Below are 17,951 nucleotides of genomic sequence, written 5' to 3' on the forward strand. Positions count from 1 at the left end.
ACTGTGAGTTTGAAGCCACCCTGAGACTACATAGTGAATTCCAGGTCAGCCTGGGCTGGAGTGAAACCCTTTGAAAAACCAAACAACCAACCAAACAAAACAAAACAAAACAAAAAAGACAAAAAAAGGAAAAAATATGTATATACTGTGATTCTCTGGTCTTATATATTGTTTTGTTTATATTTTGAGGTAGGGTTATGTTTGTAGGCCAGGGCAGCCTGGAACTGGCTATGCAACTTGCTCTACATTCTCTCAAGTACTGGGATAATAGGCATGTACTACCATGCTCAGCTGATTACCTGGTTTTATAATATAAATCAGAAAACAGAGGATGAGCTGCTTTGAAAGTACTTTAGGAGTTGTATTTCTTTTTTAACTTTTATTTATTTCTTAGAGAGAGAGAGAGCGGAAGGAGGAAAGAGGGGGAGGGAGGGGGAGGGAGAAAATGGGCATGCCAGGGCTTCCAGCCACTGCAAATGAACTTCAGACACATGTGCCACGTTCAGCATCTGGCTTACGTAGGTACTAGGGAAGTGAACCTGAGTTCTTTGACTTTGCAGGCAAGCACTTTAACCACTAAGTCATCACTCCAGCCACTTGTATTTTCTTTCTTTTCTTTTCTTTTTTTGAGGTAGAGTCTCACTCTAGCACAGGCTGACCTGGAATTCACTATGTAGTCTCAGGATGGCCTCTGACAATGATCCTCTTACCTCTGCCTTCTAAGTGCTGAGATTAAAGGTATGTACCACCACAACTGGTTTGTATTTTTAAAAAAATATTTTTGATTATTTATTTTTGGGTGAGAGAGACAGAATAGGCATGTCAGGGCCTTTTGCTTCTGCAAACGAATTCTACACACATGTACATCTAATTTAGTCAGTATCCTTTTACTAATTTATTTATTAGAGAGACAGACAGACAGACAGACAGACAGAGAGAATGGGCATGCCAGCACCTCTAGCCATTGCAAAAAAACTCCAGAAGCATGTGTCACTCGTGCATCTGGCTTTATGTGGTTACTGGGGAATTGAACCTTGATCCCTTGGTTTTGCTGGCAAGTGCCTTAAACACTAAGCCATTTCTCCACCCCCCCCCCCAATATCCTTTTTATTTAACTGATGAGAAGAGTAAAGCCCAGAAAGGGCTTTGTACCATTCTCTAGCATATCCCCTATATTCTTTTTTTTTTTTTTGAGGTAGAGTCTCATTCTAGCTCAGGCTGACCTGGTATTCATTATGTAGTCTCAGGGTGGCCTTGAACTCATGGCAATCCCCCTACGTTTGCCTCTTGAGTGCTGGGATTAAAGGCGTGCACCACCACACCCAGCTTCTTCTCTGAGCTTTAAGGATGATGTTCCTCTATGGAAACCAAGTCTAACAAGAGCCATGTTGTTTTTCTTGGGAACACTCTGAGTCAATGAGCACTTTACCTGGGAGTCCAATGGCACATTGTACACTTCTGCATCCAGTAAGACTGTGCAAGCACTAAATGGCAATGTTTGATTTGCCAATGTTCTTGCAGCTCTGTAATGAACTCGCAGGACTTCTTGTTCATTGGATACAATAAGTTTTTCCTAGCACAACAAAGAATTAAAAAAATCAATTCTTCACCAATTTGTTTTTGAAAGTAGATGAATTCACTTAAGATATATTACATAATATTATAATAAAATTTTCTTCACTAATGGAAAAATTTCTAGGGTCCTAAAAGTGTAAGTAAAAATTCTTATTCCAAAGTTGGAAGTTTATTTTTCTTAAAAAATTCTGTTGTTTCGAAGCAGAACCTCAATATAGCCCAGGCTGACCTTGAACTCCTACCTTAGCTTCCAAACTGCTGGAATTATAGGCATTATTCCTTACATCTGGCCTTAAAATTGTTTCATGAAGTATATGGTAACTTTTATTATACTCACCAAGAATTTCTAATTTCTCACTTTCTAATTCAAATCACACTGAAAAGAGATCTTATATCCGTTAGCAGTCATACCCCCTTCTATTGTAAAGTTTGTCTTCTTGAATTTACTTGTTCTGAACATTTTAATTATTCCTAAGTACAATTACATGATATATGGTCTCTTGGGACTGACTAGTTCAGTTTCACTTAGCATATTTTCAAGGTTCATCCACACTGTAGTATGTACCAGGTATCTCATTCCTTTCTCTAGAGAACTAATATTCTACTGTACAGATATACAAATTTTTATTTATCCCACTCTTGAGTAGATAATTTGAATTTGAAGGCTGGCAGAATATGTTACTTCAAAATATGCTACTTTTGACATAAAAGATTATTTTTAGTTGAAGTAATTAAAAAAACAGTGTAAAGGTGCTTGTGTTGAAACTTACATCAGCATATACATTTATATGCCTTTCTTTTGTTATTTGCCTTATACCATTTTAATTCTCAAGCCCAAATAGAAGCCTTCCAAAGGCAAAGATAATGTTTTGCCTATTCTATAGGTTGTTATCCTTTACACTCTTAAGAAAATGCTGTTATGAGCACTTTTGTTTGAACACATACACATTTTCTTTTTCTTTTCTTTTCTTTTCTTTTCTTTTCTTTTCTTTTCTTTTCTTTTCTTTTCTTTTCTTTCTTCCTCCCTCCCTCCCTCCCTTCCTTCCTTTCTTTTTTTTTTTTTTTTGTGGTAGGGTCTCTCTTTAGCCCAGGCTGACTTGGAATTCATTATGTACTCTCAGGGTGGCCTTGAACTCACAATGACACTCCTACCTCTGCTTTCTGAGTGCTGGGATTAAAGGCGTGTACCATCATGCGTAGCTCCACATTTTATTTTTTCATGAGAAAACCAGGAGTGGAATTACTTGGTCACAGGAGATGCTTAATTTGTTGAGGAACAGTCAATGTTTTCCACAGAAACTGGTATTATTTGCATTCTGAACAATAATGTATGAAAATTCCCAATTCCTTACATCCTTCTTAATGCTTGTCATTATGTCTTTTTTACTTTATTTTTAAGTGTTTTTAAAAAATAATTTATTTTCAAGCAGTGGTGGGGAAGAGAGAGAAAGACATACAGAGGATGGGCATGTCAGGGCCTCCAGCCACTACAACCAAACTCTAGATGCATGTGCCACTTTGTGAATCAGGCTTTACGTGGGTACTTGAGATTTGAACCCAGGTCTTTAGGTTTTGCAGGCAGCACCTTAACTGTTGAGCCATTTCTCCCAGCTCCACATTGTCTTTTTAGTTATAACTATATTACCAGATGTGTGATAGTATGCACTTAGGGAATCAGCTTTTCTTTTATAGTGAAGTTTTTCACAGAAATAAACATACCCTGCTTAGTAAATCAAGGGGGACATAAAACTTCCAAATATGTTACAGGTAGAATCTTAAGAGTTAATAAAGTAAGCAATCTTTAGCAGCCTGGGAATTTTGGTGGTCCAGCTGCATATTGCAGCCCATCCTAATCCTGGCTACAGAAGTTTACCAATGGTGATAACTACATTTTTGGGGCTAAAGATTAGTGGTGCTAACTCTGAGACCTGTGGCTAGGGAGGAGGTCAAGAGCAAAGCCTCTCAAGCAATGTCTCATGAGGAGAGGCCATGGGTGTTCCCAAGTAGTAGTCCCTCAGTTTTGGGGGTAGCAGAGGGTGCTAAGTGTTTTCTTTTATTTGTTGCTTCTCTCTGTAATCCTGTGACTCTTTATTCCTTTAAAAACTTTAAGAAGAGGTTCCCCATTTATCAAATTGGTCCACAAAACAAATCTGCCCTGGGAAACCTACCAAATATAAAACAAGCACTTGTATATTTTTGTGAAATATCGTAACTTAAATTTTCCAGAGATCCTCAAAGTCTCTCATAATATTGAAGTGTTATTATTATTAGTAGTTTTGGGTTTTTTGAGGTAGGGTTTCACTCTAGCTCAGGCTGACCTGGAATTAACTATTGTAGTCTCAGGGTGGCCTTGAACTCATGGTGACCCTACGTCTGCCTCCTGAGTGCTGGGATTAAATGTGTGCGTCACCGTGCCTGGTCTTTAAAATACTGTATATATATATTTTTTAATAAATCTAAGTAAAATGACTTTCATGATTCCTATGAAGAGATGGCTTTTTTCTCCTCCCCTGTCACTTCATGCCAGGACTAACCCCTGAAAACCAGATACTCAGACATACCCAAAAGGATAACTAAACATAATCTTTACACATAATCCTTAAAAGCTGGTACACTGAGCAACCATTCAAGAACTTAGAATTCTGAATGTCCTATTAGGAGTCTAATGCTGTAATTCTAAAAAGTTAACAGATAAGTGAGATATTATCAGAGACTTTTATTTGCCCACAATATACTTCAACATGAACTGTAACATGGGAGAAGATATCCTAAATTAGGTAAAAATTCTCCCTTTAATTGGGTAAGTATAAGGTAACAAACTCAAATCATTTCCCAAAATGGCTGTAAATAAGAAAAATCTATTAACGAAAAAACTGTAGGTCATTTTTAGATAGTGTTAAAAAATTTTTTTGGCATAGATTTATATTTAAGGGTATCTTACCCTTTCAATGCTGTGTTGCAAACGCAGTTTCATCCTTACAACTTCCTGTTGCCGAAAAAGCTCTTTAAGTGGATCTGACAGTGAAGGCGGTGGTGTGATCTAATTAGGAAACATACAGTTAAACCTATTGGGTTTTTATTATTAACATTCTTTGAAAATTAACATCTTTAGTACATAACTTAGGTTCTGACATTCCATGAAACATTACAGTACTGTGATGGTTAATCTTGTCACCTTGATTAGACTGAGACTCTTAGAAAATAGAGGAGCTACCAAAATGGAAAAGCTAGTGTAAAAGAGGACACATTCCTAAAGAAAACAGCAGTCCAGGTGCTTGAGTGTAATAAGCTTCTTTGTAGATGTCATAAAAATCAAACATTTAAAATATTTCTACCGTGAACTACCTTATAGGAAAGTAGGTGAAATCATGTAATAAACTTATTTTCAAACTTTTTTTTTCTTTTTGAGGTTGTCTCACTTTAGCTTAGGCTGACCTGGAACACACTTTGGAGTACTAGGCTGTCCCCAAATTCACACTGTTCTTCCTACCTCAGCCTCCTGAGAGCTGGTATTAAAGGCATGTACTTCTATGTCCAGTTTCAAACTGTTTTTTATATGTGATATGCCATATGACTTTGCCTATTTATTGATTTATTTCTAATTTGATATAATACTGAACTAAGCTTTCTGGTAAATTCTGGAGGTTAAGGAAGAACGAGTCAATTGTTAGGGACTATCTGAAGCCAGACATTAGCTTCTAACACAAGGAAACAGCAAGCTGTTGACTCATGGAGCTGTATGTGCTGGCAAGCAAAACAAAAAAATAAATGTCAGGACTGCAGTGTTCCATGACCTAACCCTCATATTATTTCAAGTCCTTCATACCACAGTTCTAATCTTGATGTCCCATGACCAATTCCATTTTCTTTTAAAGGATTTTATCTTTATTTATTACAGAGACACACAGATAGGGAGGAGGGAGAATGGGTATACCAGGACCTATAGCCACTGTAAATGAACTATAGACAAAATGCGCCACACTTTGGTACATCTGGCTTATGTGGGTTCTGGGGAATCAAACCTGGGTCTTTAGGCTTTGCAGGCAAGCACCTTAACCACTAAGCAATCTCTCCATCCCAATGCTGTTTTTTTTTTTTTAAACCACAGTGCATACAGTAACATCTTCCTTAAGCATTACACCTCCTGTGAATAAATATGAAGAGCTACAGAATCTCAGGACTCCACTGCCATTAGAAAATGAAGTCCCTTGACCTCAACTTGCACTAAATTCTTATCTCTTAGTTTATTTCAGTTTCACTATTTTCCTCTCTTTGGGTCTTTGACCCTGTGAGCAGGTCTTTTGCAGTCAATGCCCTTAACTTCTACTCCAAAAGTAAAAAGACAGGCAAGTCTGGCAACAACTGTGAGCCTTAATAGTCTCTCTTCCTCTTAGGGTATCTGAATTCCTGCACATAATCCGTGTTTATGATTATGGTTTTAAGATTATGGCAAATAAAGGTATTTTATGATATTTGATAATTTCTCAACTCCAATCGAAAGGAGTACACTGGATTCTTGTTGTAGGTGCCCCAAGACTCACCTGACAACATATATAAAAAATTCTTACAAAAGATTCAAAGCTAGATTTAGTAAGATGATGTTTCTATAACAGGAATTATGTGGAAGCAAAAACATGTTAGATAACAGCATAAGGATTCAACCAAATCAGAATGTGGAAATTTCTTCAGGACAAATAAGTTACGGGTGGGGGGGGGTAATTTTTTCAGGTCTCTAACTGCTATAGTAGTACATTTACTTTTTGTGTCCTGTGAACTCTTTTAAGTTTAACAAGAATGAGTTTGGTAGAATTGTTTAAAAGTTGTAATATCATATAGGAACAAGGTTAGCTCACAGAGGAAGACTGTTCATCTAAGGCTATGGTGCCAGAGAAAGCTTCCTAAAAGGATAGTGTCTGCACTGTATCTTAAAGGAAGGCTGAGTAAATTAGAGAAGTTAGCTGTAGTGGAAAAAGGGGGAAGGAAAAGGGGGAATGGAGATGTACTTGGAAAACAGCATGAATGATTAAAGGCATTGAGCAAAGAAATATGGTAGTATCTGCAGACCGAATCAAATTACAGGAATGTCAAAATTGGGCAAAAAAAGGGTGGGATATGAGGGTGAAAAGATCAGTACAGGCAAAGCAATGGAAGCTGCAGACAAGACTGTGAATCAGCTTTTCTTCTTTTTTTTTTTTTCAAATATAAATATATTTGAGGGGGAGAGGGAAAAAGAAGGAGCATAGGCCTGCCAGGGTCTCTATTCATTGCAATGAACAAACTCCAGATGCATGTGCCACACCTTGTGCATCTGGATTACATGGGTTCTGGGGAGTTGAACCTGGGTCCTTAGGTTTCACAGGCAAGTACCTTAATTGCTAAGACATCTCTCCAGCCCCACTAAGCCATCTCTGTAGCCCAGTTTTTCTTTAAGTATGTACCACAGAACATGCATCCATGATCTCTAAGAAATGGTGTAACGCTGTATATTTTTGTAGGAGTCTCCAACAGACTAGAAGTTCTGCAAAGTCCAATAGTGAAGCAACGTATTACTTTTAGCTAACAGGGCACTTCCCAAACTTTTCTACTATAAATGCCTTCTCCCACCCACACAGACAGTATTTAATTAACATGCAACAGATGTTATGTAGAACATGACAGGACAGACTTTGTAATGGGGAGCCACTGAATGGTATCACAGCTTGCTGCTGTGTCTGCAGAACAGATATTACAGGTAAAAGACTACAGAATAGTATAAAGGAAGCACATTGCTGTCATGCTGAAAAGATGAGTATGGGAGTGGAGAGGTCAGGGCCTAAAAGTGCTGGTGACTGAGTAAGATCAAAGGATAGAAAAGCTAAGGAGGAGTCACATGTTTTCAGCATGAGAACTGGAGGCTCATAATGGAGGCAGAAACCATAGAGAAGAGAGGACAAAGGTTTCTAGGTAAATTCAATTATGTGTTGATATGCAGGAGTTTTTGAGGCTTAGGGGACATTAGTAAAATAGAAATGAAAGAGGTTTGGGTAAAATATATAAATTTGGCAATTAATACATGATCGAGGTAACCTATGGAGATTTTTCTGAAGATTATCTTTGCTGGTTTGATTATACACCTTTAAGAGATGTCTATTGACAAGAGCCTTGGAAATAGTTATTCTCTTGAAAGGTTCTCAGGGATATACTTTTCTCCCATCACCTACTTTTTGAATACTTCTGTAGGATTTCTATAAAATTTTGTTATCAGTGGGTCATTGTAGATACCAAATTGTGTCATTTTTCTCCTTTATCATTTGATTTTTGGAACTTGACCTGTAGTGTTTTTTTTTTTTTTTCCCTCTCTCTTGATTTCCTAGGGAAAATGGTAGTATTAAGTTGTGAAGAACACATTTAATGGAAGAGTAATAAACACTGACTTTGAGGATTTTTATAATACTTTTCTAGTAGGTTTTATAACCAGAGTACAAAAATTAAATCTATGTGAAGGCTACCTTGATAAAAACAGCAATTCATAGTCTGGGGGAAAACAAATGGCCCAAACATTGGAAAATATAAAAAATGTGCTGTCAAAATGATTTTATGAGACAGGAAGCCTTGAATTCATTACATAGATGAGGATGACTTAGATTTACTGATGCTCCTACCTCTACCTTCCAAGTGCTGGGATTACAAGCGTGCACCACCACTTCCAGCTTTATTAATTTAAATTTTTTATGTTATTTATCCATTTTGAGACAGAGTGAGAGATAAAGAGAGAGAGGCAGATAGAATGGGCATGCCAGAGCATCTAGCTACTGAAAGCAAACTCAACGCATACACCCCCTTGTGCATCTAACTTATGTGGGTGCTGGGGAATCAAACCTGGGTCCTTAGGCTTCACAGGCAAATGCCTTAACCACAAAGCCATCTCTGTAGCCCTATTAATTTTTAAAAACCAAACTTATAGCCAGGTGTGGTGGCACATGCCTTTAATCCCAGCGCTTGGGAAGCAGAGGTAGGAGGACTGCCTTGAGTTCGAGGCCACCCTGAGACTACACAGTGAATTCCAGGTCAGTCTGGGCTAGATCAAGATGCTACCTTGAAAAACCAAACAACAACAAAAAACCCAAAACAAAACAAAACTTTGATCAAATGAGCTTTAGTTCAGCATTTCTGAAAGTACTGCTGTTTAAGAGGAGTAAGATGGGGTTGGGGGGCTGGAGAGATTGCTCAGTGGTTAAAGGGACATGCTTGCAAAGCCTGATGACCAGGTTCAATTCCACAGCTACTCATAAAAAGCAAAATCAGCTTATGTTTGTAATGGCAAGAAACCCAAGTGCACCTGCATGTGTGTATAGTCACAAGCAAATAAATAGTAACTTCAAAAAGGCTGGAGTTCATATATTAGCTCTAGTAAATACAAACCTTAAAGTCACTTATAACTAGATACCACAGATTTAGTCTACTAAATCCATACAGTGCTTTAAAAGCTGTTGATAGATTCTGGTATACAGTATTTCAACCTGTTTTTGGGCAAGTTGGTAAGCAGTATTCCTGTTTAACACACGTGGAAGCTAGGGATAAAAGAAGTCAATCATCACATAGCTGGTATGTAGCATAACTTTGTCTTTTAGCTTATGTATGCTAAGTAAGTTTGTTCTATGGTAATATTATATTTCTTTAATGATTCTCATTAAAGAAAAAATCAAACAAAAATCCACACTACATTCAGTTTCTCAGCTGTGATTTGAAACATCTGATATGATTAAATTATAATCTAACAAAGACACTTCTCCAGCAATGCTCCAAAGGAATCAACTTGAATTCCATCATCTTTGTAGGAATAAGATTATAGTGTACATCATAACATTCTCTCTTTGCCCTCCCTCAATATGGGCAGACAGAAGACAACCTGACAGTTTATTTAAAATTATTTTTTAGCTTGCACAAAGTTCTAATATGCTCTTTATAGCTATAATTACACTTCAAGCCTATATCACTTTAGTTAAATATTTTTTCTTTAAAAAATTATTTATTTATTTATTTGAGAGACAGAAAGAGGCAGAGAGACAGACAGACAGAATGAGAATGGGTGCACTGCAAATGAACTCCAGATGCATGCGCCCCTTGTGCATCTGGCTTACATGGGTCCTGGAGAAATGAACCGGGATCCTTTGGCTTTGCAGGCATACACCTTAACCACTAAGCTATTGTCCAGCCCTTTTATTTTTCTTTAAAAATGTTTTAAAAATTATTTTAGGCCAGGTGTGGTGGTGTACTCCTTTAATCCCAGCACTCAGGGGGGAGAGATAGGAGTATCGCTGAGAGTTTAAGGCCACCCTGAGACTACATAGTGAATTCCAGGTCAGCCTATGCTAGAGTGACACCCTTCTTCGGAAAAACAAAAACAATTTTTATTTTTTTTAAATTTCAGAGAGAGGGAGGGAGGGAAGAAGGGAGGGAGGGAATTGGCATGCCAGGGCCTCAGCCACTGTAATCAAACTCCAGATGCTTGTGGCACCTAGTGGGCATGTGTGACCTTGTGCTTGCCTCCCTTTTGTGCATCTGGCTTATGTGGGATCTGGAGAGTTGAACATGGGTCCTTAGGTTTCATAGGCAAGTGCCTTAACCACTAAGCCATCTCTCCAGCCCTCAGTTACATTTTTTTTTATCCTCTAAGGGGAAATAATATTGAGCAATAAAACATACAAAAGTTAATATTCTTTTAATAATTAACAATAATCTTGCTGAAAGTGTATCAATGGCAAATCATTTATTATTTGTTTATTTTTATGTATTTGAGAAAGAGAAAAAGAGGCAGATAGAGAATGAATATGGGTATGCCAGGGCCTCTAGCCACTGCAAACCAACTCCAGACACATGAGCCACCTTGTCCATCTGGCTTTACATGTGTACTTGTGAAATGAACCTGGGTTCTTAGGTTTAATAGGCAAGCACCTTAACTGCTAAGCCATCTTCTCAGCCCTATTCATTTCTTTCAGTCTATTACTAATGACAACTAAATATAAATATATTTTTAAGATTTTAAAAAGGTACTGTCATCAGAAACATCATGTGGCTATGAGACTATAAAACCATTTCTCTTATCATTTATTGACTTTTTATGAATTGGGATTTGAAAAATGAAACATGTATGAGAAAAGGCATGATGCAAAACATTAGTGAGAACTCCAGACAAAGCCCCCATGTATACTAGTGGTAATAACCTTGGTTAAGCCTAGAGAAGTATAAGCACTTTGTATACAAAAATAAGGAACAGATTGTTTACCCTATAGAAAGCAGAGTTACTTGAGATGTTTAGTCTGGCAGTCATATTAGATGTTTTTATTTACTTTATTTTTGTTTATATATATGTGTGTGTGTGTGTGCATGCATGCATGCTGATGTGTGTGTGGAAGTTAGAGGACATTTTCAAAGTGTTTGTGTTCCACTTTGTTTCAGGCTCTTGACACTGAAAACAAATGGCCAGACTGCAAACAAACATCAGACTAGCTGGCCTGACAGCTTTGGGTTCTCCTGGCCCTGCCTCCTGTTGTCATAGGCGCACTGGGATCACCTGTACTGCATTGCATTCAACTTACATAGGTACTGGAGTCATGCCTGACCTAGCCAACTTTGCAAGCAAGTATCTAACTTCTAAGCCATCTCCCCAGCCCTTTGATGTGTTTCATAATGAAACCCAGACCATCAAAAGATGAAAGATTAGATGAGAATGAAGGAACTATAGCAGCAGTTTGCAATGCCCATCTTGCCCATCTCTGGTATCTAGTTCTGTGGTAATTTGAATGTGTGTTCCGCATAGACTGGGGATTTTTCTTTTCTTTCGCTCTAGTCCAGGTGGACCTGGAACTCACTAAGTACTCTCAGGGTGGCCTTGAACTCACAGCGATCCTCCTACCTATGCCTCCCAAGTGCTGGGATCCAAGGCATGTGCCACCATGCCTGGCTCAGGTGTTTTATTAAAGCTTATAATTTGGGTCTCCAGCTGCCTGACTAGAGGAAGTGTCACTGAGGGCAGCTGCTGGGGTCTAGCCCCAGGGTGTGCTTGGGGCCAGATCTGATTTCCAGCCCAAAGGTAAGCAGAGCAGTCTGAGCCATGGCAGGGCCTCTGCTGCTTGCTGCCAGTTTGTGCTTGCTGCTTTTGGGTTTTGCTGGCTATTTATTTGGTTGTTGCTCTCTGCTTGGATTACAGAAACAGCTTTTTCACCCACTGATGGAACTTTCTCCTGAATCTGCAAACTTCCCCTAAACTATGTCTGTTTGGATCAGGCCCTCCAGGAGGTATCTCTAGCCATATGGGTGCCTTTTCTTGGCTCTGTGCTTTCTTAAGTACATATAATAATTTAATAATTAAAAAAGAAGCACTTCTGAGAAATGATAAATGGACTTGGTAATGGACACGATGATCCTAAGGTCTTGGGGGTTAGAGGTACAGTGGGAGCTGAAAATGTTTATGACATCAGTAGTTCATTCAAGGTTGAAGATAAGTTTGACATTCATTCTGTAAGAGATGGTGATCTAGCCCTTTATAAAATTAAACTAAAAGGTGGCATGCAAACTCAAAGGTAGACATGTTAACAATCATGGCATTATAGGGAAAACATAAGCAAGATATAAACAATTCTTTGCTTTTTTGTACCTGCCTTTCCCTCTGTTTTAAAGCATGCATTTTCATTTCTTTGAAGGCTTAGCCTCTCCATGTGCTTTTGATCCCATTCTTAGCAGTCTTATCTGGAACCTTCCTCTTATTAAACACTGTTCTCACTAGTATTTTGTCAGTCTCCTCTCTCGATTGGCCTTTCTTACACAGAATATATTTAGGTCACTTCTATCCTGGGGGGAGAAAATGTTCTCCTTTGACTATTCTAACTTGGCAAGCTTACCCCGTCTGTCCACTTCACTGCCATACTCATGCAGAATAATCTGTGTGGTTTCTTTCCCCATCTAATCACCTTAACCATTATACCATGGTAAAGGTCACCACTAAACTCATATTTGTCAGGTTCATTGCCTTTGTTCTGTTTGGTCACATTTGATATTGTGACCATCTTTTATCTTCATTAAGTCCTCCACTGTCCTTTAATAAGTATGCTTTTTTTCTGGTTTCTCTACCTTACTGGCTAATCATCTTCTGTCCCTTTTAATGACTCCTTTCCTCTACCAGCCCTTTAAGTATGAGTTCTCTGATTATCTATCTATCTATCTATCTGATTATCTAAAGATAGTTAACTTTGCTCTCCAAGTGTGAAATTTATCTTCTGTGAGTTCAAGCAGGCATCCACATGTCCCTCTGAAATTCTTACCTAGAAAATACAGTAGTAATATGCTACGGAGCATTTTCTGACAAGGTGTTAGTCTATATTGCGATGTGTTATAAGCAAGTCAGATTTCAAAGACTCAGTGATAAAGTAAAATACCTCATTAATAGCATTTTACATTGGTGAATATGCTGATATAGTAAATACTTTACAATGAATATACCTATTCCTTTTTACTTTTAAAATATTAATTATTAGAAAATACAAAATTATATGTGCAGTTTGCATCATTTCACTTTCTTCAGAGCTGGGGTTTGAATGCAGAGCCTGTGCATTCTACATGGGTTCTCTATAATGGAGCTACACCCCCAGCCCCTGCATTAGACTTCTACTGGGTAGGGTTGCAGATGTGTACCAAGTGACAATCTTACTTACTGTGGGAATACAAATCTTGCTTAAGGGGTTTCCATCCAGGAGATACGATCCATTAAATGTTACATATTCATCATAATACTGAGGAGCTTGAGGAATAACACTACACAATAATTTGCGTTTTTCTTCAATTTTTTTCCTTATGTGCAAATATTCAAAATATGGATTTGCTCTCTCAGAACTGTATGGCTGAATCTCATCTAGTTTCAGAGAATCTACGATGGCTGCTAGAGATTGCTGAGTTTTCTCCTTTGCTTGTAGTAAAGAGGGACTCACTTGCACAGGCTGAGGTACTCGTGACACTTTCCTTTTCCGTGGATGGTGAATCTGAGGATCATCTTCTTCAGTCAGTCTTATTCTTGCCCTAGGAGAAGATTCACTGTCTTTTTCTGGTAAGAGTGTGCAGCCAGCAGGAATCTGTTTGTTTTGATTTGCCATTGTACTTGCTTTGTTTCTGGTCATTTTTTGAGGAACTTGGCTTTCAGTTTTGTCGTCATCAGCATTTTCTTCCAACTCTGCTTTAACTAACTGGTCATATTTATGCATCTCTGGTTGAACTGTCTGCTGTGGGTGGTTTTCCAGACTTGATAAAGTGCTTTGCTGAGATTCTTCATCCTCAATGGAAAGTGAACACTTTTCACTTTCAGGACCATGTTTGGGATTATCCTGTTCACTGAGGTTTCCTTTTGGCATCCCTGCATTCATTTCATACAAATCAGAATCACATTTACTCAAGTGAGTTAAGACCAAACTTTGCAGTTTGTTTTCTTTTTCATGTAAAAGAACCTGAGTATCAGTTGTGCTCCTCTCAACCTCATGGTTACTGGAAGACTTGTAAGCTAATTTGTTAAATGCATAGTGTGCATTTAGCTGAGAGGAGGCATCACTTCCACTAAAGTCCTTTTCTGATGGTAATACAAGCATAGTGTTAGCTTTCTCATAGTTTGGGAGTGCTTCTTGAATAGTGCTCTCAGTGTAAACTGGAACAAAGGTATCTGTCTTCTGAATATCTGCTAGAACAAAAGTATTTTCCATGTCTTTTGTAAAGTTATTATCAGTCTCCAAAGCAGAACTGATCATATTAACATTTCTCTGTGGTAAAACACCTGGTTCTTGATTGGCAACATATGACAAAGACATAGGATTAGAGGCAGATTCAGTATCTAAAAGTGATTGGCTGGGGAAAGAGCAGGGTTGCTGTGAAGGCAGAAAGGCTGCTGGATCCTGAACACAAGAGTTTCCTGGCAGTTCAGTCTGGTGTAGGGATAAACAATCCACATTCTGTTCTCTCATTACTTTGTTTTCTGAATTACAAAAGTTGTTAGCATTGGAATCTTGATCAGGAGTAACAGAATTTGAGCAGATAAAGTCATTGGTATTTAATGACTCTAGCTTATCAACAGGCATCTCCCATGATTTACTTTGGATCACTCCAACTTGATGAGCAGCTTCTAAGTGCACAGGACTGTCCAATGAAGTACCTGTTGGAGCAGTACTCTTGATTATATTTGTATCAGATGAAATGTATTTGCTGTTTACAGATCTAGTTGGAGAGGATGTAAAACTGGGATGGATGTTAGACATATTTGAAAGGTCTCTTTCAGGAACAGATGAAGACACCTCAGGCTTGGGAGAAGGACAAATATCTCTTGGCACAGTTAATAAGCTACCTTGATTGCTTTCTTCTGATACTTGGAACTGTTTTGTGGGCTCACAAATGACTGATGGCATGCTACATCTTCGAATTTCTACAGTAGGTCTTACCTCACTAATAATTAGTTTGACGTCTTCTACAGAAGATGACCTAAGATGGGATGCTGGGAGTTTGTTTGCATATGAAGGCTTCAGTCGCTCTGGCATTTCAGCCAGGCTCTCCAGCTCCCTTTCATGAAGAGCTGGAGATTTGGCAACGGATAAAAAAGGTGATTGGGAAAACGACATCTGGGATTCTGAACCCTCCAACATAAAGTCAGAGTCATATTCAACCAGAGGCCTTGGGGTTGTTACTGTAGTATGGCAGGAATCTTCTGAACTAGCAACGGAGATCATGGATACAGACCTGGAGCTAAGACCTGGCTTTTCATTTTCTGATCTAGGAGATCTGGTTAAGCTATTATCTGAAATAAAGGATGACTTCCCAAAATTCATTGTATTTTTAGTGTCAACAGATTGTGATCTACTACTTCCAACATCTTTAGATTGCTTGTCCTTGGTATAAGCATCAGCCAAGTCTGAGCTTTTGGACTTAGTAAGTTCTTTATTTTTGGATTCAGCTGGTGTGTGTTTTGTTTTTTCTTTATCTTTTATTTTAAGTTCTACACAATTACGATTTCTTAATCGTTCTTTTTCTTTTTGTTTAATTTTTTCCTTATGTTTTCTGTGCCACTGTTCTATTTCTAGGTCTTTCAAGCTGAGCATCCGTTCAAAACTCGTTTGCATCAGATCATCATTCACCAGTCTCTTTTCTTTAGGCCGAGTGTCTTTTGGTGCTGGTGAGGACTTGGGTTTAGGCTTATCTGCTTCAGGTTTTAGTTTGAGCAAAGTATTCAGTTGGATTTTATCTTTACGTTTGTCTCGTTCTTTGTATCTATCTATATCTTTTTTATCTTTCTCTTTTCCATCTGGAGTTTTCAAAGGTTCATCCTTTGCTTTTTCCTTAAGGGATACTGTTTTTTCATGCTGTGCTTTGCCACTACTGTCTCCTATATTTGACCTTTTCTCTTCCTGTAATTGTTTGGAGCTAGTTACATTTATACTTTCTTTATCTCTAAATTTTTCCTTCTTATCTCCTTCTCTATCTTTTTCTTTATTTCTGCCTTTTTCTGATTTAGTATATTCACTATTTTCTGACTGTTTGTTCTTTTTCTCCACAAAGTGCTTTTCTTTGCTTTCTGCTAGACACCTCTCTTTTTCAGGTTTCTCTTTGTCATGCTTTCTATCTACTTTTTCTCTGTTTTTTTCTCTGTCATCAGTTTTTTTAATAGTATTTTTTGTCTTCTCATTTTCTTTATGACATTTCTCTGATTGATGTGAATATAGCTTGTCTTTTTCTTTTATTCTATCAATACATTCACTAAACTCTAATTTCTCCTTTTCTAACTTATACTCATGTTTTTTCTTTTCTTTTTCAGAAATTTTTCTTTCAGTCTTATCAATCTCTTTTTCTTTGGTCTGAAATCGTTTGTCAGATTTTTCTCTTTCTTTTAAATACTTTTCTTGTTTTTCAATGTCTATTTCCTTTTCCATTGAATGCAGACCTATTGATTCCTGATTTAAGCTTATAGCCAAAGAACTGAACTCTGTTTCTTTATCTGTGGATAAACTCTCTCTTTCTTCTTTTACATCTCTTAGCTTTTCTTCCCTAAACGATTTATCATTTTCTCTTTTAAACCTTTCCCGTTCTTCTTTAAAGTTCTTCTCTTTTGAGACATGTTTTTCCTTAGCTGATTTATCATCTCTCATACTTTTTTCCAATTTTGATTTTTTTTCTAATGTTAGGGACTCATGTTCCATATTTAAAAAGAGATCTTCAGTTTCATCGGTTTTGAAAAAGTTCTCTTTCCAGAACTCTCTGTCAAACTCAATGCTCCGCTGCAGCTCCTTAGTGCCATCCTTTCTGTATTTCTCCTTTTCACCTTCAGCTTCTTTTTTGTGTTTTTCTTTATCCCTCTCCTTATGTTTCAACTTATGTTTTTTAAATGTCTTTCCCTCCTTATCCATTTTTTTCAGTGAGCAGTCTGAGTTTTCAAAAGCTGGACTGTGTTCTTCATCCTTTATTTTGGTATGTGATTTTTCACCAAATTCTAAGTGGAAATCTTTTTGCTTACTTTTTTCCTTATGCTTGTAAGATTTCACATTTGAACTTTCTGGCAAGAATTCAGATTCTGTGTTATCATACCGAGCAAGATCAGGTTGCAACGACATTTCAGAGCTTCCTGGTGATAAGCATACTTTACTATGCTCTTGCTTTAGTGGTGTTGACTGCTTTTCACTTAATCCACAAGAATGTTTGGGAGATTTGCCAGTGGAAATATGAAATAAATGTAATGAAGTATCATCTTTTGGGCTAAAAGATTTCCTAAAAGTCCCCTCCTCTCTGGTCTTTTCTGAACAATCTAGTGAAGTACTAACTGTTGAGTTTGTTATTCTAGTATTTTCTTTCCCCTCTTTTTCTTGCTTCAACTCTTGGTTCTCTTTGTTTTTATTCTGGTTTTTTAATTTTCTTTTGACTTTGCCTCTCTGTTTATATTCATATTCCTTTTTCGTTTGTATATCAGAATTTGAGGTTTCAGGGACAGAACATGAAGTTGAAACCTTTTTGTTCTGAAGAACTTCATCATCAGAACTCTCAGTACTTGAGTACAGAACTCTAGAAGGCTTTTGTTTTTTATTCTTAAATGACTTAGAATAGAAGGCTTTCTCTTGCTTTGCAAATAAACCACTCTTTTCTGCTTCAGTTTCATTCTCTTTTCGTTGTTCTTTCCTAAGAATATGTCTATCATCAATCATTTTATTTATTTCTTCCTCATCATCATCTTTGAACTCGTATTCATCAAGAGCAGATGGAAGAGGTGCTTTACTTGGAAGAATTTGTTTACTTTCACAGAGAGAGTCTTTTTCTGTTTCAGAGTCAATATTTTCATCAACACTAGAAGGATTTACAGACTGAGCCTCTTCTGAATCTAAAAT

At 37.6% G+C, this 17,951-nt stretch overlaps 1 protein-coding gene across 4 annotated transcripts in view; it reads right to left on the reverse strand.

The window, feature by feature from the left end:
- The window catches only part of Ankrd12 (ankyrin repeat domain 12), a 194,569-nt gene that overhangs the window by 7,870 nt on the left and 168,748 nt on the right, over nucleotides 1-17,951 (reverse strand). For 3 of the 4 annotated variants that reach the window (XM_045142702.1, XM_045142700.1, XM_045142701.1), the window contains 3 exons: nucleotides 13,266-17,944; nucleotides 4,517-4,615; nucleotides 1,430-1,573 (listed from right to left, as the gene is read on the reverse strand). In XM_045142702.1, the coding sequence (XP_044998637.1) occupies nucleotides 1,430-1,573; nucleotides 4,517-4,615; nucleotides 13,266-17,944 (4,922 nt within the window). The remainder of the gene's footprint in view (nucleotides 1-1,429; nucleotides 1,574-4,516; nucleotides 4,616-13,265; nucleotides 17,945-17,951) is intronic. The other variant, XM_045142703.1, reaches the window with a different exon arrangement.

Source organism: Jaculus jaculus, chromosome 2 (assembly GCF_020740685.1).
Source record: "Jaculus jaculus isolate mJacJac1 chromosome 2, mJacJac1.mat.Y.cur, whole genome shotgun sequence".
Lineage (NCBI taxonomy): Eukaryota > Metazoa > Chordata > Mammalia > Rodentia > Dipodidae > Jaculus > Jaculus jaculus.